General features: G+C 53.9%; 1 protein-coding gene across 1 annotated transcript in view; it reads left to right on the top strand.

The window, feature by feature from the left end:
• The window catches only part of Myo18b (myosin XVIIIB), a 189,161-nt gene that overhangs the window by 2,775 nt on the left and 159,078 nt on the right, over nucleotides 1-27,308 (top strand). The window contains exons 3-13 of the mRNA XM_051176362.1: nucleotides 4,532-4,702; nucleotides 5,429-5,526; nucleotides 8,128-8,355; nucleotides 8,715-8,860; nucleotides 13,848-13,941; nucleotides 19,107-19,293; nucleotides 21,324-22,559; nucleotides 22,730-22,799; nucleotides 23,662-23,780; nucleotides 24,524-24,700; nucleotides 26,723-26,921. Coding sequence (XP_051032319.1) covers nucleotides 4,532-4,702; nucleotides 5,429-5,526; nucleotides 8,128-8,355; nucleotides 8,715-8,860; nucleotides 13,848-13,941; nucleotides 19,107-19,293; nucleotides 21,324-22,559; nucleotides 22,730-22,799; nucleotides 23,662-23,780; nucleotides 24,524-24,700; nucleotides 26,723-26,921 — 2,725 coding nt within the window. The remainder of the gene's footprint in view (nucleotides 1-4,531; nucleotides 4,703-5,428; nucleotides 5,527-8,127; nucleotides 8,356-8,714; nucleotides 8,861-13,847; nucleotides 13,942-19,106; nucleotides 19,294-21,323; nucleotides 22,560-22,729; nucleotides 22,800-23,661; nucleotides 23,781-24,523; nucleotides 24,701-26,722; nucleotides 26,922-27,308) is intronic.

The following is a 27,308-nucleotide window of genomic DNA, read 5'->3' as shown; positions in this document are numbered from 1 at the left end:
TTTTATGCTCGGCAAGTTGTGTTTTGAAACTACTTTGGGGAGAAGCTGACTTGCCTGGGTTTTCATACCCATTTCCATTCAAAACAGCTTGGGAAATGGGGTCACAGAGGCAAACATTTGCACCTAGGAATGACCTGCGCAGGAGCTATTTCTTTCAGGGTTTGGGTGGAATGGGGTAAAGAGCGGGGGCCTTGGAGAATACCCCTTCCTGTTCATAGCTGCATATCGGCTATGTTCTCCCATACGTGTGTGCGAGACCTTCAAAGAAGTCAGTCGGATTCCTACTGTGCACAGCTATACAGAATGAAGCCAGAGAGAGCTGGATACTGCAGAACGCCGGCGTTTGCTGACATCTGTTCATACTTACTGTGTTGGTGAGAGTTTGCGGCGTTATAGAGAGCCCTCTGGGTAACATCTCCTCAGGAACAGCTGAAGCAATTTCCCACGTAAGTAAGATGTTACACTGCTCTGAGTCTCTGTCCATTGGCCCTGGGTATGGTATCACCATCAGTCCATATCACCAATCACCAGCCCTGAGTGTGGTGTGCCACAGTCCATCCTGCCCACAGCATGTGGGAAACCATGGCATGCTACCAATCTGCCTACAGGACAACTTGCATTCCCTTCCGGGGGAAAAATGGCTCCTACCTTGAGGCCCCCCTCCCCGTTCCATGGAGATGTACTGAGAGGCCCTTGTGGTGCGTGCTACTTTAAACCAGAACCCCAAGCCAAGGCTGCCTGGGCAGGACTACCTGCTGTGAGTCCATGGCTAGGGGTCAGTTAGGTAACCCATATCTTGGAGCTGGATAGGAAATGCCCTATCTCTTGTTAATTTGGGAAGAAAGGATGTCACCACCAGCCTGGCCAGGTCACCACTGAGACTCCCTGGGATGTCTTAGTGCTGACTTTAAAGCAAGTTCCAGGGCAGCCTCCAAAGCCACTGAGAAACCCCATCTCAAAACAAACAACAAAAAACCCAACACATCTACCAAATAGTCATTGGGACACTGGGAGACCCTAGTCTGGTCTGTGTGGCCACCCTGTGGGCAAAAGGCACTGCCGTGTGTGAGCTGTAGACATCACACATATGTGACCGACCGAGGCTGAAGAGCTCCTGGCCCTCTGGAATGCCATCGCTCCCTAGGTAATGGCATGAAAGGGTACTGGCTTCACTCCAAGGACACTCAAGTCAACCCTCAGCCAGTCACTGTGAATAGCCCAGCTCCTGTCACTTCTGTGGTGTGTGTGTGTGAGTGTGTGTATGTGTGTGACTGTGTGTGTATGTGGTGTGGGTGTGTGTGAGTGTGTGTGTTGTGTGTATGCGTGTGTGACTGTGTGTGTATGTGGTGTGTGCTGTGTGTCTGTGTGAGTGTGTGTGATCTCCTGGATTTTGTTTTTACTGTGGGAGAAGTTGACTATAGCTTCCAGGCAATATATCCATCAAGCTGTTTTAAGACGGTCTTGAGCCTGGAAGAATAGTGACATGGTGAGATGTTCACAACATGTATCAATGCATGGGATGGAATACCAGAACACAGAGGCTCCAGCCTGGAAAACACATGCAAGTATCGAGCACACCAGTGGTCTCCTAACCTGAGCTATCGTTTGTTTATTTGCGTCGCTCCTGTGAGACCCTGCATGGCTCAGCCCATAGGCTCGATAGCATCTGACTTGGGACCAGCTCAGAAAGGGGGTCTACTCGGGTGGCCTTTGGGTAGGAGAAGGAAGAAGTTGGCATATTTCCTCCTCCCCGCAGTAGCATTGGGTCAGCTGTCAATCACGCCCCTCTCCCTGGCTCCCCTGCCTTGCCCACTTCAGCCCCAGAGGCTGGCCGCTCTTCTGTCCCCTCGGGTCCCTGCTCTCCTTGTCAGTTTCCTACATGCTGCAGTGACTGTCTGTCCAGAGACCTCTACATCCTCTGCGAAGGGTGGACAGAACCCTCCAACTCCTGGTGTCATGCACCGGGCATCTGTCCTCATTTGCTTCCTGTGGCTCTGGTAAACATCATGGCCAAAAGCAGCTTGGGGAGGAGAGGGCTCACTTGATCATACAGCTCTCAGGTCACAATGTAACACTGGGCGGGACCTGGAGGCAGGAGCTGATGCAGAGGCCGCAGACAATCCCAGTGGCTTCCTCAACCTGCTTCCTTATACACCCAGCACCAACCAGCCCAGGGGTGACACCACCCATGGTGGACTGGGCCCTCCAAATCAACTGTCACACAAGAAAATGCCCCATGTGTTATGGGTGTGTCCTTCTGTGTATATGCTTCTCCTATTGGTTGATGACTAGAACACTGTTTGGCCAATAGAGGCAGGGAGACAGGGGGGCCTGGGAAATGAGGACAATGATTGGGGCAGAGGCAGAGAGGTGCCTGAAAGAAATTCCATGTAGGGACTGGGAAGGAAGAAAGGATGAGCCAGGCGTTCTCCGGTAAGATGAGGCCATGTAGAAATACGTAGATCAGTAGTTATGGGTTAATGATCAAGAGAGAGCTAGCCAGTGAGAAGCCCTAGCCATCGGCCAATGGTTTATAAATGAACATACGTCTCTGTGTGTTTATAGGGGGCAACATGGCTGTGGGACGAAACTCCAGTAACACATATGTTTGTCCACGGGCCAGCGTGATGGGGGACATTTTCCCAGTTGTGGTTGTTCCCTCTTCCCATACGCATGTGGCTTGTGTCAGGCTAACAAAAGCATGACCAGCACAGCTTCCTTGCTGTAAAGTCAGGTGCAGTGTTGAGTTTGTGACAATATGATATGATAAGCTATGACAAGGTAGGACTCCCCCAAAACCCTGCCTTTCCCCAGGCCTGGGATGGGAACTCAAAGAGGCAGGTTCTGAGCCCTGACACTGTGTGCCTAAGAGACTAAGCGCCTCATTAAGATCCCTGTCAGGTGTTGTGGGATGATTAATTATGCTCTGTTCTCTCCATGGATGCCAGGACCCAAACCTCTACAATCATCAGACATTGCCACGGGATCCTTAGGAACAAGAGAGAACAAAATCGCTCCCAGTTGAATTCCACAGTTTACAAGAAGGTATTTGTTTGTTTGTTTGGTTGGTTTTTGCCACATTGGGTGGGTGAGTGTTGAGGCCAGGTTTAGTGTCTGGAGCCCTGATTTCTCCGAGACTTCGTGAGCCCATGTGGTTGCACTGGCCAAATCTTCACGCCAGGAAATCCGCAGGGCACCTAACACCTGGAGGTCACCCTGAGCCCAAACTGAAGGCTCTGTGGGCATTAGATGGCGGGAGGGGACCCACCCAGGGTTTCTGAGACAGGTCAAAGCCGGGGGACACAGCGAGCCAGGGACAGGCAACTCCACGCCTCTCCTTCAATGCAGGGTGAGCTCGCGGCTTTCACAGTGCCTGTGGGTGTTAGGGAGAGTGAACAGAGCCATGCCTGCCCAGCCACAGTTTACCAGGGTCATCCATGGCCACCTGGGCACAGGGTAGAAGCAATGTTATAGACAGCACCCATGCATACACCACCACCCACCATGGGCGACCTCGACTGATGCCGAGAGCCAATCAATCAGATCTTTCTCAGAGAGACTCATTGGCCCGGTGGCTTGGGTTACTGTCACCAGGTGTTCTCAGCTGTCAGTCTCCTTTGAGGATGCCTCAGCAACACAGGGCCGCTTGCTCAGTGCCCACCCTCTCCCCTCCCCAGGCTCTGTTTGACACTGGTATAAAGATTCCCCCCCCCAAGGAGAGTAGCAAAAATATATCTAGAAAATGCATGGGGCTTGCTGGCGGTGGTCCTGGGACCTCTCTGTGCCGAGGCTCAAGGCCATTTCTAAGATTCAGACACCCGCTCACTGTATCCTGCCCTGTTTGAGTTCCTGTCCTGCTTCCTTCAGGAATAGACTATGATGTGGAAGTGTAAGCCAGATAGATAAATGTCTTCCTTCCCTAGTTGCTTTCGGTCATGGTGTTTCATCACAGCAATAGAAACTTGACCTAGGCAGGTTGGTACCAGGATAGTGGGGTTTGCTGTGACGGTCCTGACCATGGTTTTTTTTTTTTTTTTTTTTTTGAGAGGATGTGGAAGGCTTCGGAATTTTGGGCTAGGAAAAGCCATTGAGTGTTGGCATCTCAGCGAGCTGTTCTGTAGGGGCCTGGAAGATAAGAATGTTGAATACAGTGCAGATGAAGGGAAGCACTGGGCGACGGGCGGTGTGTACGTACTTCATTGCTCTATTCAATTAAGCTCTCTAGTCTTAATTTACTGCTAAATCATGTAGCTGGGCCTGGAGAATCAGCTGTGATGAAGAGGAGACAGCGTCACTGAGATGAAGTCTTCTGGGAAGTGTGTCCTCAGGGTCAGCACACAGAGCTGTGTTCCAGAAGCTGCCTAGGTTGTGCTGCCTCGTGCTGGCAGCTGAACTTGGTAGTGTAAGGTCAGCCAGGTGGCGCTGGTTTTGCAGGCCTGAAGGGGTCCTGGGGCGGCAGCTGAGGCTGGGCACTGTGAGGCGGGGCTGGAGCCCCTGAAGAGCCCAGGAGAGGCTCTTGGTGAACGTGCAGCCCCGTTGCAGCAGAGACCCCAGCATTTTGGAGATGTCAGCACCATGGGATGGCCACCAAGAACAGCGGCAGCGGTGGAGTGGAGCCGGCCAGAGCCCAGAGGACAGCTGTGTGTGCCGCAGAGGGCGGAGCCGAGAAGTGACCCAGGCCCTAGGAGGAGACCGGAAGACGGTGAGTGAATCCAAGGTAATTGGACATTGAATTATTTACACAGTTGGAGTACGGTTTTGCTTTGTTCAGATTGTGACCGTGCCTTGGTTCCTCCCTCTTGAAGTAAGAAAGTGTTTGTTCTTGATTTGACAGGAACCCACGGTTGAGAGACTTTGAACTTTTAAAAGAGGCTTGGGATTTTTAAGGAGACTGGATGTCTTAAAAGCCTGAACTTTTAATGTGTTTGAGTTTGTAAACGGTGAGACTTCTACAGGTACTCAAGTTTTATATTGTGATATTAATACCAATATGTCATCCCGGGGATAAAAGAAAGGAACGATTCTAATTGAAAAGTGATGTCAGGTTGACAGAGGTCGGTTGTCCTGGATACTTTTAGGTCAACTTGACACAAGCTCGAGTTATCTGACAGGAGGAGGTCTCAACTAAGGAGTTGCCTCCATGAGATCCAGCTGTAGGCATCTTCTTAATTAGTGATTGATGGGGGAGGGCCCCGCCCATTGTGGGTGTGGCCATCCCTGGGCTGGTGGTCCTGGGTCCTATAAGAAAGCAGGCCGAGCAAGCCAGGGGAGCAGGCCAGTGAGCAGCAGCCTCCATGGCCTCTGCATTGGCTCCTGCCTCCAGGTCCCTGCCCTGCTTGCTTGAGTTCCTGTCCTGACTTCACCAATGATGGACTTCATAATGTGGAAGTTTATGTCAAACAAACTCTTTCCTCCCGGTATCCTTTAGGTCATGGTGTTCATCACAGCAAAAGTAACCCTGAATAAGCAGGGGAAACGAGCCCTGAGTGAGGCTGATGCCACGTTGGGTCAGGGAATGAAGACAAGGTGGGAAGCTACCAGCCAGGTAGGCACCAGGACCCAGGTTTCATCTCCGCACCCAAGTAAAAGCCGGGTGTGGTGGCAAGTGCTTGTACTCCAGAGTCAGGGGCAATGGTACCCCAAAGTTAGCCTTTGTCCCTCCACATGCAACATGCACGTGTACCTGCAGGCACTTGTGAGACACACTCACAAACATGCACGCACACACACACACATTTACACACACATTCTCATGCGCACACACACAAGCACAGGTATACACACTTTCACACTCATGCACACACACACGTGCACACAATGCTCTCATGCACACATGCACTCTCAAATTGTCTCTCTCTCTCACACACACACACACCACACACACACACACTCTCTCTCTCTCACACACACATACAGAGAGTGGAAATGTGTTTAGGATAAGCAGCCTGTTGCGTAGAGTGATTAGCGTTCTGGATTTAAGCTCTGTCGGGATCCCTCAGGACTGAGGGTATGTGCACTTGAGACATCCTAAGGGCCGAAGGCTCAGCCTCCTGGCATGTTTTGGAGCTGACACCCAGGGCCATTTGCAGGCTAAGCACTGGCTTTAAGTGTTGGCTCCAACCTGTGTTCCCCGTAGCCCAGGACAAAGCCCTTTGGGCAGAAGCTGGGTTAACAGGGTGTTTAGGATTGCTTGCGGAGTAAGTGCTGCCTGGGTTCAATCCACAGAAGCCCTGGGGATTGAACTCAGGTCATAGGGTTTGCAGCAAGCACCTTTAGTCACTGAGCCATATCACCAGCCCCAAGTGGTTAACTGTGTGCCTCAGTTTCCACTTGCAGAGCAGACATGAGAGAAACCCTTCCCAGCAGGCTGACTGACGGGGATACTGAGTGAATTGGAGCCTTTGGGAAGGACCATCCCTGGGAGAGACACCGTCTACGCTAACTTGTTTGGTTCCCGGTAATTTCTACATTAACTTGTTTACCAAGGGTAATTTCCACCCAGCCTGGTAGGGTGAAGGGCTGCTGTCCTTTCGCAAGGCAGAAGCCGCAGCTTGGGTGGGTGTGCCTCCGTGACCCGACGGAGACCAGATGAAGGCTGGGAGCATGCCTGTCCGGAGCGGTCCCCTCCCTGCCACCATATATGTCCATGCTGTCCACAGCTGATTCAACGGCCACCACCCCGGCTGTGTCTCCTGGCCAGACCTGGGGCTCACGGGCTAATTTTGGAAATGACTGTGTCCCAGCTGCTGCTATCTCACTGACCGGGGGAGGAGGCCCAGGGAGGGCTGTGAAAGCCTGCAGCTCCTGACACTGCTCCCTGCCCTGCCCGGCTCTCCACGCCTGCTGGGGTCCCTTCGCGACCACCCGGGAGTCTTTCTGGACAGGAGTGATTCCAGAACCTCGAGGCCACCAGGTACTGTCGGGCTGGGCTCTGTGTTGGCACCCAGTGAGCTGAGCCTCAGGATTGGGAGGGCTGGTGTGAGGCCTTGGGACATGCGGTCTATTTTAGGCCTCGCAGGCCTCTCTCTCCCTCTACTGTGGACTGTGGTGTTTGCTCCAACAACAAGCAGTTTGGTGTAAGGATTTTATCCTAGCCACGGAGACACTGTTTAAGCTTCCAAGTTTTGTGTCCGTTTGTCAAGCATTAATAACACACTTACTTCTATACTTATTATTTATTTGGAGGAAGGTATATCACAGCACATGTGTGGAGGTCAGAGAAAAACTTTGGGTAGGGGGCTCTCTCCTTCTGCCGTGTGGGTCCCTGGGATAGAACTCAGATCGTCAGGCTTGGCAGCAAGCTCCTGCTGAGCCCTATCACTAGACCATTGCCAGTCTTTGTTTTAAAAACGTTGAGTTCTGGGTTAACTCCTACCATGGAATCTGAGAGGGCAGATTCCAGGTGTGTATGTGTGTGTGTATTTGTGTAAATATATACATACATGTGTATATGTACACACATATAGTGTGTACGTATATGCATGATGTATGTGTATCTATGTATGTATATGTGTCTGTGTGCATGTGTGTATGATATGTATGTATATGTGTTTATGTATATGTGTGTATGCGGTATCTATGTCTATGTGTGCACATGTAGTATGTGTGTGGTTATATGTATATGTATGTGATATATATATGTGTTTTATGTATATGTGTGTATGTGGTATCTATGTCTATGTGTGCACATGTAGTATGTGTGTGGTTATATGTATATGTATGTGATATATATGTGTATATGTGTATGTTGTATTTATATATATGTATGTATGTATATATGTTGTGTGTATGTGTGTGGTATGTGTTATGTTCATATGTGTCTGTGTGTGCTTAGTTTCATTGATTTCAGCTTTACTGGTTTTCTGTGTTTGTTCAGAGGCCCAGATTTCCCCGCCTGCGTGCTCAGCACTACTGAACATGAGCCTGAGCTGCTTCCATGGGATTTTGTTTCTAATTAAGTCATGTGTGGGTGGGGGGAAGGGCTGGTGGCTCAAGGCCGGGGGATTCAGTGTTCCATGTTGCTTTATTGAGGGAGGTGTTTGCTATGACACGCATACCCACCTCCTGTGGAGAAGACCCACAGGTGCCAGTGGCCCTGGGGAACCCACCACAACGGTCTGTCTGCAGTTCAGAGGCCTCAGAGTTGCAGGCCTCAGGCGGCTGCCTCCACAGAGCAGGCATTGAAGAGCCCGGGCCTTCCCTGGATGGTCCCAGTGCCAGCCTGGCCTGGGCCCCAGTTCAGGGCTGGGAGCTCCAGGCTGTTAATGACTTTCTGACCCTCCTAGGAGACTGTTCCTATCCGGGCCGCCTAGCTCTTGCCTCTCTAAGCTGCCTCCTCCTGGACCTGGGCGGCAGGTGGAGCATCGATGGGGAGAGGGATGTTGTAGAGAACAATGGAAGCTGGAGAGGAGAGAGAAAGGAGAGGCAGGGGAGGGGAGGGGCGAGGAGCAAGGGAGGGGAGGGGCGAGCAGAGCAGAGGCAGCTGCAGAAGGGAGGGAGGAGGGAAAATGACAGGGAGGGGAAGAGAGAAAAGGGCGCTTTCGGTGACAATCAGGCACTTGGCTCTTCCTGTGCATTGGCCTGGTCACTCTGAGTCACAAGGCCCCACGCTACTGACCCCATGACCTTGGACATGGCCTTCCCAGTGACGATTTTGGTTTTTCTTCCAATGCTTGAGGGCTGGCCCCCCCTCCCCCGCCTCTCCCCATCCCCAGGGACTTAGCTACCAGCGGGGCCTGTCACACCTTGGACATTGTTGCCTCCCTCACGCTAGCCCGGGAAGGGTGCATGGATGAAAGTCCAGGCTTATATGAGACCGTGAGCAGTATTCGGGACCAACCAAGGACTGATGATCTGGCTGGTACCCACCCAGATCAGATGTCACAGCCTTCTCTTTGATGTGTGTGCTATACATGTGCGTGGTATGCGTGTGGGGTGTGCGCGTGTGTGGTATGCTGGGGGCCTGCTCACTACAATCGTCATCTGTCATACACACAGAAGCCGCACAGCACTTTATTAGCCTCCCGGTGTCTGCGTAGAATGGCGTACCCTTCTGAGTCACTTAGAGATGAGATCTGAGTCCCCACACGGGGGCCATTCCCCCACAACCGATACCTAAAGGCAAGACCTGTGGCTGCAGCTCCACAAGGCCGTTAGGAGGGAGAGGATGGCCCTGCTTGATGCATGCAGTCCTTGGAAGATGAGGACATGTTCATAGGGTCTGCGCTAAGCCGGTGGCCCATTGCTCAGAGGTACTAGCAATCAAGTCATTTGAAAACCGGAGAGGATTGTTTGGTGCCAATGGAGTCTGTGAGCTGCCGTCCAATACTCACTGAGTGCTAAGGCACAGAGAGGAGAGGCAACTTGCCTAGGGACACACAGCTCTGCAGCGATAGGCTTGGGCTTGTATCAGTCTGTCCTTCGTGGCAGCATTTAGACAGCCCTGTTAGAAGTTCCATGTACTATTTCTTCCTCCAAACCTCCCAAGTCATCACTGTCATCTAAGACTGGAAAGAAAACGTGCAATCTCAGATTTAAAAAAACACTGTGTGTATGCGTGTCTGTGGGCATCTCTGACAGCAGAGGTCAGAGCCTTGTGGTCTGCCAGGATCACACATGCTCACCTGCGCAGCTGGCCCTTAGCTGGGTAGGGATGTTAGGGATCAGGACACGGGATCCCTCTTCACCCACCACGCTGAGCTGGTTCTCAGCTGTTTTGGGGGGATCAGCTAGTGCCGGGGCTCTGGTTTCAGGGAGGGCAGCTGGGAGAGACACAGTATTGAGACACTGTCTCTTGGGATTAATCCTTTCTCTCACCATTAATAGTCCCGAGGCTCTTGCAAGAAGAAGGATGAGCCCATTTCACAGTCAGGAACCCAAGGTCATAGACAAACAAACTGAAGGCTGGGTGCTTTCTTGGCAGGCGTCAAATCCCGTGACGTTCCACTGGGGTGGAATATGGCAAAGGCCATTCTAGGTCATGCTGCTGGGATTGGATGTCTGTTGGGGACGACTCTGTCAGTTTTGCAGAGGAGGAACTGGCGCCACAGACACAGAGTGACCTGCTCTGCCTCATGCTTCACTGTTATGCGTGTCCAGCACACTCTCTCGTTTCTTTTCCACGCCCATCTATTTCCTGTTGGAAGCAAAGACATGCCTGCTTCCATTTCTGTTCTTGCCATTGTCTTGGCCCTGGATGGGTGCTAGGCTAGACCACATTAATCTGGGGCTTGATAACTCTGTCTCTGGCTGATGGATCCTGAAGGGTGTCTTGTGGCACCTCAGGCTTTGACCCAAGAAACTCACAGAGTACCATCTTTCCAGTATGGCTTCTTCTGCAACTGTCCCCAGGCATCACTAGTATCCACGGGCAAGCACACTCACCACTTGATGAGACACACTGGTACAGCCTAACACCCGTGGCAGACATGACTAGTCAATCCCAGCACACTGCCCTCTCCAATCAGACATTGTAACACAAAAAAAACAAATGACCCAGAGACTGATACTGGGATTCAAACTTCAAGTTGAATATCAGAAAAGCAAAGCAGCCAGCCACTAGCTCTCCTCGCCTTTGGCTCAGGCTGAAAGGGCTGATCCACACATGAGCTCTTCACCAGGCCTCTCAAACTGCTGCCTCGCCTCAGTGTGGCTGGAGATCGGAAGCCTCTCTGAGACCTTGCTTCTGTCTTACATACTGCCCTAATGTTGGGATTAAAAGTGTGAGCTATAGTTCTCTTTTAGACTGATTCATGTGTAGACCTGGGTGGCCTTGGACTCACAGAGATCCATCTATCTCTTAATCCTGAGTCCTAGGATTAAAGGTGCGCACCACCATCTCCTAGCTTCTGGCTGCTGGCATTAAAAGCGTGTGTCTGGCTTCTATGGCTTGTGGCTGACTTTGCTTTCTGGATCCTCAGGCAAGCTTTACTAAGTCATAAGCAGTGTCTCACCATAGACATAGCCCAGGCAGCTGCCTAGCTGAGACCCAGACTTCACTGACCACCTCTCGGTAGGTCATCAGGCCCACCTGCGTGATCCAGCATGTCATTAGGGGCATGGTGGGTTGTTAAGGACATGTGACCCCGTGTATAATTTAGACGAAGAGGAGATGGGCTGTTAGCTTAACCGCTGATTGTGCAGTGCGGTTAGTCACCTGAGAATTCTACACTCCAGCGCCTCCTTTTGGCAGGCAGTAGGACTGCAGCCCCCAAGGGCATGGGCTCAGGGTTAGGCGGGTGGGTGGTTATTGTCGGAGTCCCCAGGAAAAGGAAGGACCCGCCTAGGCCCTGGCCCACCTCATTAGGGGGAGATGCTCACACAGGGCAACAGCCACTTTCCTCTGGAGACACAGGAAAGGGGCTCGCTCAAGCCGTGTGTGGCCGCTCTAGCAACACGTGAAGAGGAAGCCACATATATTGGACCCTGGCCTGGGAAATCGGAAAATGGGTTCTGTGGGCATCCGGACCTCCGCTCCTTCCTGTACCACACATAGTACACAGGCAGGATAGGGGGCTGTGGCCCGCCCTCGAGGGCCTTTCAGCTTTCTTTCCAAAGGAAGACAGCAGCTCCCAGGCAATGGATGAGATCAAGACGGATGAGACCAGGTGTGTTGCCCGGGACCTTACAGTGACACAGGCAGGCACCTGGGGCCTGCAGCTCTGTGTTGTGGTCTTGCTTTCTGGCTGCCCTTCCCTTCTGACCCCCCCCCCTCTCTTGTGTGACCCCTCCCCCAGTCTCCTGTGACCCTCCCTCCCCATGATCCTCTCTTCCTCTGCTAGCCTCCTCCCCTGAACCCCCCACTCTCCCGGCCTCTGCCTCAGCTCCTTTGGGATGCTTCCTCCCTTCTCCCCTGCCCACATCCCCCTCACCATCTGCCTTAGCGATTCTCATGCTGTGATAAACACCACAACCAAAAGCAACTCGGGGAGGAAAGGGCTTATTCCATTTCATACTTCCAGGTAATGCTTCATCACAGAGGGAAGTCAGGACAGGAACTCTAGCAGGTCAGGAACCTGGAGGCCGGGGCTGATGCAGAGGCCACGGAGGGTGCTCCTCATGGCTTGCTCAGCCTGCTTTCTGATAGACCACCCAGGACCACCAGCCCAGGGATGGCCCCACCCACAATGACTTGGGCCCTCCCCCAAGAATCATTAGTTAAGAAAATGCCCTCAGAGATCGCCTACAGGCCAGTTTGATTGGGGCATTTTCTCCATCAAGATGATTCCCTCTTCCTGGATACTTACCACCCAGCTCAGCATGCCATCTCTCCATCCACTTTCTACCTGGGGCCTCATGGAAAGATGGGGTGGGGCGATAGAGAGGTAGAGGGATAGAGGGATGGGAGGGCGGCTTAGAGGGCCTGAGCCTATACACGAGCAGCAGGTCTTTCCCCAGACTCCAGCCTGTGGTCCTCTTGGATGCTGGGGCCACAGCCCTTTCCCATCTGACCTCCTCCTTCGGTCTGACCCAGAGTGGGGCTGACGCACAGCCTGGGCCCTTGCAGGGAGCAGCTGGGTCACTATGGCCGTTCATATGAGGAAATTGGAAACAGGGCAGGAAGTAACCATATCCCGAGGAGACAAGGTCAGGAAACGACATTCATGGGCCCTACTAACCCCCTGACCTGCTACCTGGTCTAAAATGTTCCATTTAAGCTGGGCACAGTGGCAGACACCTTTGAGCCCACCGCTTGGGAGGCAGAGGCAGGTGGATCTCTGTGAACCTGAGGCCAGCCTGGTCTACAGAGCGAGTTCCAGCACAGCCAGTCATCATAGTAAGGTCCTATCTCAAAACAAAACGAAACAAAACAAAAACAAAAAACAAAAACAAACAAACAAAAAAACCCCTTTAAAAGTCAGGCTCACCCGTTTGCCTATGCATAAGGTCCCTTTGTGGGGCAAGGATGCCAAGATCCCCGCATGACCCCAGGACAGAGATAAACTGCCCCCCCTTAAGAGACAGCGCTGCACCCTGGAGCTAACAAGAGTGTCAGCCCAGGTGTCTTCTGGGCCCAGTGTGGATGAGGATGCGTCTCACAAGGGAAGCAGGGGGAGTGAGGAGGCTGAGGAGAGAGCCTTTGGTGAAGGGTGTCGGGGAGCCGCGCCCGCTAGGCGGGGCGGGGGGGTGCCCCTTGACGCTGAGGACTCTGGTTGGCTCAGGCCCTTACACACGGCCGCAGCCCCATGAGGAGGGAAAAGGTAGACGGATATTGCTGGGGCTTAAGGGGCACTTCCATTCTGCCAGGGTCCCTGCTTTCAGGGTGACTAGTCTCTGCGTGACCTTCGGGAGCTGGGGAACAGCCTACCCAGTCTTGGTTCTGCAGGGTGAGCCCTCTGCCTGCCTGCGGGAGGAAGGAGGCCCAAAGTTCAGGAGCAAGTAAGAGGCAGGACCAACCTAGCCGCGAGGCAGCTCACATGTGCCATGTACTGGTGGGCTATGGGCAGGGGACCGCCAAGCTCTGGGGACTGAGTTCAGAACCTGCTCCACTGCCCAGCTGGGCGTTGGAACTTCCTACACCTTTGCCAGGGGGCCGGGGTACCCCAGGCTGGAGTTACTCCCTAGGACACCTGGCACAGAGTCTGGAAGCTAATTGCAGTGGCTCCCAAAGGTGATGTCGTCAAAGCTATTCCGTCCCCAGAAGGAGGAAGGGTAGAGAGTTCAGAATGCAGGCTCAGTGACCACAGATAAAGATACCCAGGGCATCTGCGTTCCCTGCTGTGTGATCGCGTGCCCATAGTCAACCTCTCTGATCCCCATGCACCAGGTCTTCCTGCCCCATGTCAGGAACCCCTCCCCCACACCCCAGCCCACCTCCCCCAATAAAAACACATGCTTGCTTACTGCAGGTCTTTCCTGGGACTTTTTCTGGGTGGCCTCAGGCAAGGGCCTCGCCTTCTCTGCGCAGCTGTCAGCCCTGCTGGAGAGTGACTGCAGTCATAAGTACCGGCTCAGATTTTAATGTAATCACCTTCCAGATCCAGCAGGGTTGGCGCAGTTTCACTGTGAGGACCTCAAGGGCCAGGCACTCAGTCAGTTCTTAACTGTGGGAGCAGATGGCTGTAGCCACCAAGTCAAGATTGCTTTACGTGCGACTTCCCCTACCTTACGCGGGATGCTGAGGCTCGGAGCTTCCCAGGTCTCCTAGGATGTGAGCAGCATCCAGGATAGTGTGCAGTCCTACTGTGCACTGAGGTCCTGCTGTGGGTTCACTCCACGTGTGTCCCTACTCTGCACCTTCTCCCTTCTCTCATTCACTCAACAAACATTCACCACTCATGGAAAGGAACCGTGTCTCGGGGGAAGTAGAAGGGGGTGACTTTGTTCAGTTGCTTCTCTGAGAACGTGACTCTCAGCAGAGACCCAGGGGAGTGAGATGAACGCCTGTGGGTGGAGCAGCATTCGAGGCGAGAGCGTGCCTGGAAGGGTATACCCAGGGCTTAGTTTAACCGCCTTGCCCGGAGGAGCTGTTGGGCAGGTGGGCTTGAGGGGCCCCATGAGGACATGGGCGTTTATTTTACGAGGCAGAAAAACTCTGTCTACATCGTGGAGACTGAGCACTGTGGACGCCAGGGAACCTCAGAGGGCCACGGCGCGCCCTGCCGGTCCTGCCTGCCGATGGAAAATGTTCCAGGTCACTTTCAGATCCAAGGATTGGGGTTCTCTCGCCAGCCCTCCCCCACAGAGGAGACTGGAGAGGGCGCAGGATCCCAGAGTCAGCACTGGGAGCTGCTTAAATTGACATCTGACAGACAGCATGTGCGGGCCAGGCCTGGAGGGACGGCTACATGAGAACACTATGTAATCCAAGGCGAGACTGGGGCCTTTCAGTACAACGGACTCCTGGCCGGGTCAGTGAGGATTGCCCGAGCCTGAGGGTGGGGTCGGGGTGCTGGGCACAGGGACGCCAGCTGTGGGGGACAGCGAGCAGCCCAGGAGTACAGCGCAGGGTTCCTTGAGTCTCGGGATGGAGAGTGATTTCATCTCAGAGTCCTGGCCAGGGCTGGAGAGGGCACAGCGGCCAGGACAGCCAACGTCACGTCAGACCTATTCATACCCTGGGCTCAGCTCCCGAGTTCAGAGCCTGTGAGTCACTAGGACACCCTCGTGTGTCTCCCTAGGGACGCAGTGTGTGTGTGTTCATGCTTTATTTGGCCCCATGCTATCCGCACATTGAGCTCACACCGTGGGGCCACCTGCACGTGGGCACATGGTCATTTCTCAGCCTCCCTTCTGGTGTGGGGTCTCACCAAGCCTGAATGTCCCTTCTTAACTCTTTGAACCTTGAGTTCCTTCCTTGCCCAGCCAAGGAGGCAGCTGAGAGCTTAGCCAGAGACTCCCCGATAACTGTGGGCTAACCAGCTCCCTGAACCCAATCCCTGTGTGCCGCGGCTGCCAACGGCTGGGGTCAGGCTCTCTGAGGACGAGGCCAGACCCCTCATCAGGCATCACTGGGGGCTGAATCAGAGAGAGAGATGTGCGGAGAGACTGGGGTCCCAGTGTTCTGCAGTGTCTGTGACTACGGGTTACAGATGTGCATTCAATGCTCTTATAGCCAATCTCCAGGCCTGAGGCTCTAGGATGCCATAGACCAAAGAAGGCTGGTGTGTGTGTGTGTGTGTGTGTGTGTGTGTGTGTGTGTGTGAGAGAGAGAGAGAGAGAGAGAGAGAGAGAGAGAGAGATTTGTCTCCCACTTTGCTTTGTAAATCATTGTACAACACGGCACTCTGAAAATTTTTCCTAATTTACAGAGCTGAGAGAAGATGAGTTATTGATTCCTGGCATAAGTGGGGGGGGGGAAAAGGAAACGAACAAACAAACAAACAAAAAAAGATTTCTAGGACAAATGTTCACCCACACAAGCATGCAGCTCCACTTTCAAATCCTATGTGCATGCACGCATGGTTTTACGTATCAATATGAAGCGTAAGCTCCAGAAACAATAGCAAATCCGAGCTGCCTCTTTCTGGGTCTTCTGTGTGCTGATCTCCAGATGTGTCCTCTCTCCAGCAAAGGACATAACCCTGTCCTGTGTGTCATCGTGCACATGGACCGCATATCTTTATCCGTTCCTCCGCGATAGCAAACACAAGTGTGTCTGATGTGTTGGTGTTAAGTCCTGCGGACACATTTCCAGGGGACGTGGGTGGCTGGGGCTGTGTTACCTGACTCATGATGGCTGCTTCTAGATCCATTCATTTGACTGGAGATTTCGTAGTTTCGATTTCTTACAGCTGGGTGATATTCCATTGTGTAGATGTACCGCATCTTAAATTACCCATTCTTCAGTGGATGGACATCTGGGCTGTCCCAGTTTCTGGCTGTCGTGAATAGAGCAGCAATGAACATTGGCAGGCAAACATTTCTGTAGGAGGTACTAGAGCCCTCTGGGTCTATGCCCAAGAGTGGGATAGCAAGACCTTGAGGTAGATCGATTTCCAGCTTCCCAAGGAACTGTCATACGCGTTTCCATAGTGGCTATACCAGTTTGCACTCCCACCAGCAATGGATGAGTGTGTCTCCCTCCCCCCAAGTCTTCACCAGTATGGCCTGTCAATTGTTTTATTGATCTTGGCCCTTCTGATGGGTGTAAGATGTTTTTTTAAAGATTTGCATTTCCTTGAAGACTAAGGATGTTGAACATTTCTTTAAGTTTCTCAGCCATTTGTGTTTCCTCTTTTGAGAATTCTGCCTAGTTCCATGTCTCATTTTTAACTGAGTGATTTGTTTCCTTGATGTCATTTTTTTTTTTCAGTTCTTTGTGTATCTTGGATATTAGCACTCTATGGGGTGTGTAGTTGGTAGAAATAATTTTTCTATTCTGTAGCCTGCTGTTTTGTCTGGATGATGGTGTCCTTGACATACAGAAGCTTTTCAGTGTCATGAGCTCCCATTTATTAATTGTTGATCTTAGCGCCTGTGCTATTGGTGTTCTGTTCGGAAAGTCGTCTCCCGTGCCAATGTGTTCAAGACCATCCCCCACTTTCTCTTCTATCAGGGTTCCATGTCTGTGCGTTAATGTTGAGGTCTTTGATCCGTTTGGAGCTGGCTTTTGTGCAGGGTGATAGATATGGATCTATTTGCATTCTTCTACAAGCACCCATCCAGTTTGACAGCCAAGATGCTGTCTTGTTTTTCCAGTGTGTATTTTTTTTATTCTTTATTTAAAACAAAATCAGGTATACAAAGATGTGTGGGCTTATGTCTGAATCTTCAGTTTGGCCCCACGGATCAACATGTTTGTTTTTGTGCCAATATTATGAAGTTTTTTATTACTACAGCTCTGTAGTAAAATTTGAGGTCAGGATGGCGTTACCTCCAGCTGTTCTGTTATCATTTAGGATTGTTTTAGCTATTCTCTCTCTCTCTCTCTCTCTCTCTCTCTCTCTCTCTCTGTGTGTGTGTGTGTGTGTGTGTGTGTGTGTGTGTGTGTGGTGTTCCAATATGAAGCTGAAGACTGATTTTTCTTTTTCAACATCTGTGAAGAATTGTTCTGGGATTTTGGTGCAAATGGACCATCTTAAATGGTTTTGTGACATGGGTTTTGCGTGTGACTCACTTGGGTCAGGATACGGGCTACTCCTCATGCCTTCCAGAAAGTTCTTTGCATGACCCTCCAGCTGAAACCTACTCTTATCTCTCCCACCCTGAGCTAAGTCGTTTCTTCTGGAACTCCATCGCCACGCTGCGTAGACAGGCATGGTCTTTGCGTAAGTGCTTAGGAGACACGCACACTCAAGAACACCTGTGTTCCTCTCTCAGCGTGAAGCCGGCCATGGTGTGGAGTCGAGAGGCAGAGAATTTCACACGCTGCCCACTGTGTGGCTGTCGGCCTCACTGCTGGGCTCACTCTCATGGGGATAAATGGCTGACCGTCGTTGTAGAGGATCGTTGTAGAGGATGGGACAGCCCGCCGCTCATTTCTGGTAATGGCAGGAGCAGGGCCGAGCCGGTTCTAACCAGTCTCTTTCTTCTGTCCTCTCTGTCAGTGTGACAGGCCTCTGTCCACGCATCTCGTGCTCTCCATGAGCCTGTAAAGCTTCAGTCCGCGCCAGCCTCAGGAGCACAGCACAGTCTCGTCACCTGTGGTCCAGCCAGCTGTGTCACCATGGCCATATCGTCACGCCTTGCCCTGTGGGAGCAGAAGGAAAGTGGTGTTTTGGGGAGGTGGGGGTGGGGGCTGTGGTCCCAGGGCCGGACTCTACTCTGGCAAGATGGGCTCTGGCCTGGGTGGCCCGAATCACAGCTTCACACCTCAGGCAGAGTGACGGCCCAGCCTGGTGACTTCTTCCACACCTGCCGCCTGGCCTTTCCCTTTCTGATTTCTTAGCGGGAGGTGGAGAATGATGGCGGCACAGCCTCCCCATCTGCACCCCACGGTAGCCTGATGAGCACTGGGGTGGGGGGGCGGGGACGGGGAGCAGAGGTGGGCTGTTGTCCTCCAGTCTGATGCTTGAGGGTTTCTGTGGCCCTTCTCTGGTCACCACAGAGACCTGCAAAAGGTTTCCCACCCCTTCCCATTCACACTTTCCATAGGGTGCCCCAGGGGGTCCATTGTCTGAGTCCCCCCCCCTTCTCTTCTCCTCCCTCCCCTCCTGTCCTTTTCTTTATGCTTTTAGCTTTTATCAAGCTTTGTTTTGTTTGTTTGTTTGTTTGTTTTGGCCCACGGTGGGTTAGATCCACAGACACAGATAGGAAAGCGAACTGCATAGGCTAAGGGTCTTCCCACCTTCTGTGGTCCTGGGGAACAAAATCTATTGTCCTAATCCAAAACCCCAGGAGGCTTCTTCCACAGAGGCAAGCTCCTAGTGCAGTGCACCCTGGGAATATCCCTGTGATAGGTGGGAAGCGCATCTTCCCCTAGAGTTTCTCCAGTGCCCCCTTGAGACCAGAAGCACTGCGCAGATCCACCCTTCTTGACATCCCAGAAGCTGCCTTGAGAGCAGGAAGGAGCCCCGTGGTGGCTTTGACAGAGTGTGTGAGCACCTCTCAGGAGGAGACCGTCAAGGCTAAAGTCACCTCTGTCACCTGTGTAGCCGCTGCCGCCATTCTCTCTCGCACACTGCTCAGCCTCCTGGGGCCCCTCAGAGCCCTTCGCCTTCCCCCAGGCTCACCCCCAGCCCTCTCCACACACAGATTCGAGAAGAGGACAAGAGCCCCCCACCATCCTCCCCACCTCCCTTGTTTTCTGTCATCCCTGGGGGCTTCATCAAGCAGCTGGTTCGAGAGACAGAGAAAGAGTCCAAGGAGGCCAGGAGGAGGAAAGAGGCGACACTCGCCTCCCCGGAAGGAGAGGTAGGTGTGTGCGTGCGTGCGTGCGCGTGTGTGTGTGTGGGGCACTGTGTGTGTGTGTGTGTCTGTGTGTCTGTGTGTGTGTATCACTGTGTGTATATGTGTGTGTCCATGTGTGTGTGTCTGTGTGTGTGTCAGTCACTGTGTGCCCTCCACCATGTCCTGAGTCACTCACTCATCCTGTCTTTGCTTCCTCTGTCCTATTATTTTCTTCCGCTTGCTCTGCTGAGCTCCTACATAAGCTGAAAAACCCATCTCCAATTGCCCACCCCTAGAGGTCCTCCTCCCTACCTCTCCCATGCTTGCCTTTCCTGAGACCACACTGTTCATGTGATCACATGTCATATTAGGAATCCCCTAACAGAGGCAGCCGCCTCTCATTCAGCTCTGTACTGGGAATAGCTCTCAGGCCTGGAACTTGCTCCTTGTCCAAGGCAGGCCTGGACTTTGTCTACTCCTCCTACTTCACTCTTGAGTAGCAGTGGCTCTAGGCCTGGTCACCAAGCCTGGCTCAGTTCATTTGTTAAAGCAGAAGATTGCTGGCAGGACCTTACTAGGGTGGCCTGAGGCTGAAGCATCAGCAGAGTCCTTCTGGGCACATGTGCCCACAGTCCCACACCCAAGGCTGGACACCAGGGAGGCAGGATTGGAGTAGAACCCCAGTGTTAGACAGACAGGGTACCAGCTCCTGGTGCCTCTATAGTGCCCCCTTGAGGTGAAGAGGGTGATGGCAGGATTGGGCTGGAGGATCACAGAGCCAAGTGTCCTGAGTCCAGAGAGTCATCCCGGCTCCTTCCTTGCTTTCTCCTCGGCTCATTTACGCCACATGTGCTTTGTCTAATGACAGAGGCCTCTCTGTGTCATCGAGCCACTCGACATTGACTAACAGCAGCTGTGGGGACAGCGGCCCGGTCTCACGGAAGAGAATAACAGGATAGCTGGGCCCTGTGCCTTCCTCTGCCTGACTTAAGCATAAACAGAGACCACGGCATACCTTGTGGCTAGGGAACCGCTTATGACAAATGTCCCCGTCTATCACCAAACAATGCTCACTTAGTGCTGGTGACCCTGTTTAAAACCCAGTGCACTAGTGGGGATGGGAGCCATACCCATTTACCAGAGGTGGAGACTGAGGTCCAGGGAGGCCAAGACACTTTCCCTGAGGTCACAGGACCAGACGGAGGTAGAGAGCTAGGCCTGCTCTCTGGATCTCCCGGGGGGGGGGGAGCAGATCATTCGGGTGAGGTACAGGACAGGGAGGGAGGAGAAAAGGGTACACCTGGGTGGCAGGGTCAGCATGAGCAAGCAGGAAGATGCAGGGAAGGGGTTGGCGGGCCAGGGACCAGAAGCTATCCAGTGTGGCCAGAATATAGGGCGAGTGGAGACAAACTGACCTTGAAGAATCTCCGAGGAACCTCACTGAGGGTGTGTTGCTGTACTTCCTGTAGTCTTGGGGTGGCCACCGACGTCCTGATGGGTTATAAAATGACGATCGGCCGACGGGTGGGGGAAGGGCGGCGAGGACATCGGGTGTGAGAGTCAGGATGGCTGGAGTGGGCGCTGCCTCTGGTTTCCCGCTCGGAGATTCCAGAAGGCCTTTGCAGAGCAACCCCCACAGCAGCAATCTAAACAGCACACGAGTATTGTGTGGGGACCAACGCTCACAGGGATGGGAGGAGACCATGCCTCCCTACCGGTGATCTCATCAGGAGGACCGAGATATAGAAATAACTGAGGACTGACTGTGCGCCAGGCCACCACCAATCCTAACACCCACCCTGCAAGGCAGGTTTTATGATCTTCATGATAAGAAACTGGTTCAGAGAGGGACAGGAATTTACCCAGTGACACACAGTGAAGAGAGGCGGAGGTGTAGCTGGACTCCCGAGTCTACCTCCCTCCCCGTTGACCTCTCACTGCCGAGCACAGATTCTGCCACGCCTGTCAGAGGTCTTGGGCATCTTTAGGTGGGTGAACCCGGGAATGAACGACCCCTGGAGGCTAAATACGTTGTGTCATGGCCTCTCTCCTAGACCCCAGAAATCCCCACTAACGAGGCCAACAAGACCAACAATGTCCCCAAGCCTGGAAGCCGGAAGACTTCCCAGGACAGCCCATCAGCCACTCAGAAGGATGCAGACATTCCAGCCAAGGATCCCCCAAGGGCCGATGACAAGAACTCTAGGCCTGTGACCAGCGCAGGAGGGGAGGAGCTACCAGAGTCAGGTCCCACAGGGACACCAGCCAGAAGGACACTGCCCTTCAAGAGGGGCGTGAGGAGGGGGGGTGATGTGTTGCTCATGGTAGCCAAGCTAGATCCAGAGTTGGCCAAACCAGAGCAGAAGCCTCGTGATACCCCCAAGGACAAGACCCCAGCCCCCGCCACAGACCCTGAAGGGACAAAGAAAGGGGCCACCACGGGGACTCCTTGTGGCCCCCAGACACCCGCACCTGGGAAGACCAGAACTGGGGGTGATGGAGACGCAGGCCAGGGCACAACGGGTGGGAAGTGTCAGGATGCAGAGGGAGGGGGGAGCCAGGACCCCCGGACCAAAGGGCAAAAAGAATGTGAGTTCCGGAACACAGAGGGGCAGGGGACCAGGTCCCCAGCCCAGGGGGCAGGAGACAAGGGACAAATGGGAACAGTACAGAAAGGAGGAGGGGGTCCCCCAAAGAAGATGGAAAAGGGAGGTGCACCCAAGGCTGCAGGCGCTGGGGTGAGACCTTTGGAGCCCCCAGTCCCCATAAGGAAGTGGGGAGTTTCCCTGGGCCGAAGGAGCAAGGGGAGCAGCCCTCAGAGCAAGGACGGAGAAAGCGGATGTCGACCTAAGGATGGGGACATGGGCGACCTTCAAGTCACAGCAGCCTCAGAGCCCAGGGGGCAGCAGCAGCAGGCCCTGGGGGAGACGGAAAAGGCAGAGAAACCCCAGAAGAAGCTAGTGACTCCAGGGAAACGCCAGGAGCAGCCTGGGGTGGCAGCTGAGACTCCGAGTCCCCAGGAACCCGGGTGGATACCTACAGAAACAACAACAGTGGTGGCAGAGGCAGCAAGGAGGGAGGACCAGCCAGACAGCAGGGTGCTGGAAACCGGGGAGCCTTGTGTGCATGTTGAGGAGGAAGGGGGCGTTGAGAAGCCCCAGGCAGAAGATCAGCACGTGGAGCCCGGTCCCAAGACCCAGGTGCAAAGGCCTTCTCTGCAGCAGCCTATGGAGGAGGGGCCGTCCCTGCAGGACCCAGGCAGCGGGGACCAGAGCAGAGACTCTGACCAGGTGATGGGCCATGGAACGTGGGAAGGACATGCTCTAGGGGAGGCCACAGGGTGGGCGGAAGGCTGGCCACAGCCCAGCACACCTCCAGTTTTGGGGTCCGCAGCCCCCGCCCCCGTCAAGCCCCGGGCTGGTGGTGTTTGCCAGTTAAGTAAGGCTCTGTTTGCTCCCAGGCTTCCCAGGAGGGTAGGTGGTACGAGGCACAGAAAGTCTGGCTGGTGCAGAAGGACGGGTTCTCGCTTGGTAAGTGGGTTCAGCCATGCTTGAGGGGGGCCCCACTCTGGTATCCCTGCCACCGGTGCTGAGCCAGTTTAATTTCACTCTCGGGACGAGGAGGCAGAGGAGGAGGAGCCCCTGAGATGACATGGGACATTCAAAGACATCCGGGTCTCAGGGAGGAAAAAGCGGCTCATGGCATGGAGTCCAGAGAGCAGCCAGGACCCGAGTCCAGAGCCTTGGAGCAGAGAGATCCGCTCTCCCAAGCCCATGCTCGTTGACTAGTGGAGGCTGAAGGCTACATTCTAAGCCATTCTGTCCGTCATGGAGCTGGAGGGGCTGTTGTCCTGTGGGGATGTAGGTGTGGGGCGTGTCAGTGGACCCCACCCTCTGAGGGAGCGGCCTTTCAGTGCTCAGCCCTGTAAGTCTGACTCAGCCTTTGTCTCTAGAGAGCATAGACCAATGATGGTTCTCAACCTTCCCAATACAGCGCCTTTAATACAACTAGTTATCCGTGCTGCAGCCATTCCAACTGCAAAATTATTTCATTGCTACCTCATAACTTTAATTCTGCTATTGTTGTGAATCTCATTGTAAATGTCTGTGTTTTCTGGTGGTCTTAGGTGACCCCTGTGAAAGGGTCATTAGATCCCCCAAAGGGGTCGTAACCCACACGAGGACCACGGGCTTGGGGGGGGGGTCACAGCTGAGGCCCATTAAGTGGACAGAACCCAATAGAACCTCTTAGTTTGTCCCAAGTTCTGTCTCCAGCTCCTTGGCCTGACTTTGAGACCACCCCCTCCTTCCCCTCCCCTCCTTCCTTCTCCCTCCTCTCCTCCCTCCCCCCTCCCCTCCCTCCTTCCCCTCCCGTCTCTGGCTGCCCACACAGCAACAGTGCTCAAACCAGACCCAGACGAGGGGACAGCTGAGCTGCCAGCTGGAAGGGTGCGGCTCTGTATGGACGCAGACAAGAGTGTCACTGAGGTGGATGAGGAGCAGGTGCACCGAGTGAGTCTCCCTTCCCTCCCACCGCCGCCCTGCGCCCTCCACCCTCACCCTGGGTGGGAAAACCCCTGTGGGAGTCGTCACTCCCCCTGTGGACTCGGTCCCATCATCCGGTCACTCGCTGTCCTCTAGCCTCTCTGTGGAGACAGGCTTGTCAGCCTGCTGCCGTAGTCCTGGCTGCCTCCAGCAACAGGTTACTCGGCTTTGTGGAAACCGTTCTACAGGCAGACATGTTTCCCTTTTCACCCCGGATGCCAGGGAACTCAGCTAAATGGCGAGCTTGCCGCTGTAGCATAGTCTATGTACTTTGTACATCGACCTTTCTTTTAGGGGATAGTTGGCCACAGACTTCCATCTCCGAGTGTTGCAGGCTTGTCTCGCGCTCCTCTCTAAGACCCAGGGAAGCAGACAATAGCGAGCGAGGGACATGCGCCCACCCGAAGCCCCTTTGTGACGAGTTCTGCTTGGTCTGTCCCAGAGACGTCGGCCTCACAGGGCAGTGTATCAGGAAATGGGGCGGGGGCAAAGAGGCAAGGATGATAGGCAGGTCACTTCCCCAACCGTGTGCTGCTGGCCTTTGTCACATGGCTTTGAAATGGCATGACCAAGCCATGGGTGAGCACATGGAGACATGCGGGTGTGTGTATGTGCAGGCATCCTGTACATACGTGTCTGTGCATGCAAGGTGGTGTGTGGGGGGCATTGGTTGAGGAAGCCAGAGGAGAGATCCTATGTGATGTGTGCAGGCCAACCCCTCTGAGCTGGATCAGGCCGAGGACCTGGCTTCTCTGGTCTTCGTCAACGAGTCAAGCGTCCTGAACACGATTCTGCAGCGCTACCGGGCTCAGCTGCCCCATACCCGTTCAGGCCCTGATCTGATCGCCCTGCAGCCCCAGAAGACCCAAGTGCCTTCTTCAGGAAAGGTGAGGTGGGGGACGGGGACAGGCATAAGTCTCCTCTCCTGGGCATTGGAGGGGAGGACGGAGTGCTGGTAACCTGGGGATACCCTCAGCTCTGCTCAAGATGAGAATCTGGGGCTCCCTCGAGGGGAAAGGTGAGCTCTGGTCTGAAGTCCGGTGACCGTAAACACACTAGCTGTAACACACACCAGGAAAGCCGGATGAGCAAGCAGAGGAGCTGCAGCAAAGGCCGGGATGCGGCTCCTTTGAGCTCCTAGCACGTGCTGGACTCTCATAAGTTCCACACACCCACACTGGTGTGAGACAGAAGCCACGTTTACACTGGTATTTATTTATTATCTGTTACGTGGAGAAAAGGGGCATTTATTTTTTGGGTCGGGATTAGGTATGAAAGCAAAGGCTCATGGCGCCACCTGGTGGAGAGGCCTGGACCACACGCACCTGTGCCCTCCAAGCCCTGTCCAGGCAGCTGTTTGTTGGTGGTTGTTGGGCTCTGGGGAGCAGGGACCCTGCTTGCTCCATGGGCTTCGAGGGAGGGAAGCAGGCACCAGCTAAAGGTCTGAGCTACGAGGAGGGGCCTTCTGGGCATGCACTCTAGGTCTCCCACAGGCCTGGGCCTCCTCAGCTTCTTCTGTCTACCAGGGTAGTTCTCTGTAGACACCATCAGGGTCACAGGACAAAACCAAGTTGCTTGGACAGCCTCCTTTTTCTTGACACTGGGCGGCATGGAGGAGGCTTCTCACCGCCTCTGGGATCCAGCTCCACTCTGGTGTTCCCTCTGGTCATCAGCCTCCAGGCTGTTCTGGGGATTTGGAATAACTTTATGCATCAGAGTGCATGCAGTGTGTCTGTCTTTCTGCCTGTCTTTCTGTCTGTCTCTTTAAGTTTAAGAGTACTGGGGATGGAACCCAGGGTCTCTCACTTCCTAGGCAAGTGCTGTTCCGTTGAGTCACACCTGGGGCCCTCTGTTTTAAAAATCTGAGGTGGTCTCCCTGGCTTGTCCAGGCTGGCTATGAACTCCTCTGTAGTCCAGGCTGGCCCTGCATTTGCAAACCTCCTGCCTCAGCCTCTGGAGTAGCTGCAGCCACAGGCTTGCGCCTCGGTATCCAGCTCTCTGTCTCTTTAACACCGGGTTTGATGAAGCCCAGCTTGTATCCAGTTCAATCCCGACTTCTCTGTGACACTTTCCTGTGGCTGCCACAGTCCTCTGCAGGACAGGACTCTGGGCTCTCTGTGATCGGCCTCACCCACCAAGATCCCGCACAGCACCTAGATCTGCTTTCTGACCCTGTAGCTTTGCCTTGTCCGTATCCAAAGGAGCTGGCTTCCAAGGCATTCCCTGCCGTCTGCTCCTTTCATTTGTGGCTTAGGGTTTCATTTTGGTGGCTTACGCGTACTGTACCCGTTTTCCTCAGTTTGAGGTGTTTTCTGGGACTTGGGATACAAACCCTGGGATGGCTGGGGTCTCCACACACCACACACTCGCTGGAGGATGCTCTGGAACTGAGGCCCAGGATGCTGTTATGTTGGTGTGACCTGTGGCGTGAGGGTCTCTGAGAACACATCTTCCTTTCTCTTGGACACATACCTGGAGCAGGGGTGTGGGCTGCAGGGCAAATGCTCCCATTTCTGCGGAGGAAGCTCCAGCCCACACTCTGCAGTGACAGCATCACCCAGCACCCATATGTGTTGTCCGAGGGTCTTCCCTGTTCCACGTCTCCTTCAGAATCCAGCAGTGACTGCTCAGAACTGGTTTCTTGGCCAGGGAGATGGCTCAGTTTTCATGGCAGACATGGCAAATTGGTGGTCCATTTCCATGCTCAGTATTTGCAATAAATTGTGTCCGTTTTTCCAGCTACCTCACTTAGGCAGATCCCTCCCAATGGCTTGACTAGCAAACGCAGTGGAACCCTTCTGGGTGGAGACTTGAATGAGCTCGTAGGTTTCCCAGGACTCCCTGGTAAGCCAGCGGTGGTTGACACTTGCAGGCTGGCAGGAGGGTTGATGCCTGTCTTCTTCCAGCAGGTACCCCGAGGCCACCGGGATGGTCTGCCCGCCCATGTCACATCCTTGGCCCGGCGGGCCTACTGGGCACTGCTGAGCCAGAGAAGAGACCAGAGCGTTGTGGCGCTGGGCCGGAGTGGGGCTGGGAAGACCACCTGCTGCGAGCAGCTGCTGGAGCACCTGGCAGGCATGGCCGGCAGCGTGGACGGCAGGGTGTCAGGTATGGTGGTTTCCTGGTGACAGGTGGGTGGGAATGTGGAGGAGAGGGTTTGGGGGGTTCTGAGTGGCTCGTGTAGGGCTGTCCTAGGTGTCTCTTCAGTCCTGTTCAGCTGCCGTTCACTGAGCACAGATAGGTGAGGGCCCTGACCCGAGAAGCCGCTGCTCCATGGTACGTCAGTCATATATACACTGCCAGGATAACGGTCCGCCTCTGTTATGACAGTGGTGGCCTCTGCAGCCATCATAGCTGGGACAATGAGAAGCAGAAGTTTGGCTGCCACCTGCTGGGAGCCATCGCACGGGACAGATTGACAGTCCCTCAGGAGTGTGTGTCCTTGAGCAGTGCACAGCCTCCTGAGGTACAGAGGATCCCAGAAGCAAAGGCATG

This window comes from Phodopus roborovskii, unplaced genomic scaffold, assembly GCF_943737965.1.
Source record: "Phodopus roborovskii unplaced genomic scaffold, PHOROB, whole genome shotgun sequence".
NCBI classification, from domain to species: domain Eukaryota; kingdom Metazoa; phylum Chordata; class Mammalia; order Rodentia; family Cricetidae; genus Phodopus; species Phodopus roborovskii.
This window is presented reverse-complemented; position numbering and strand designations above follow the sequence as displayed.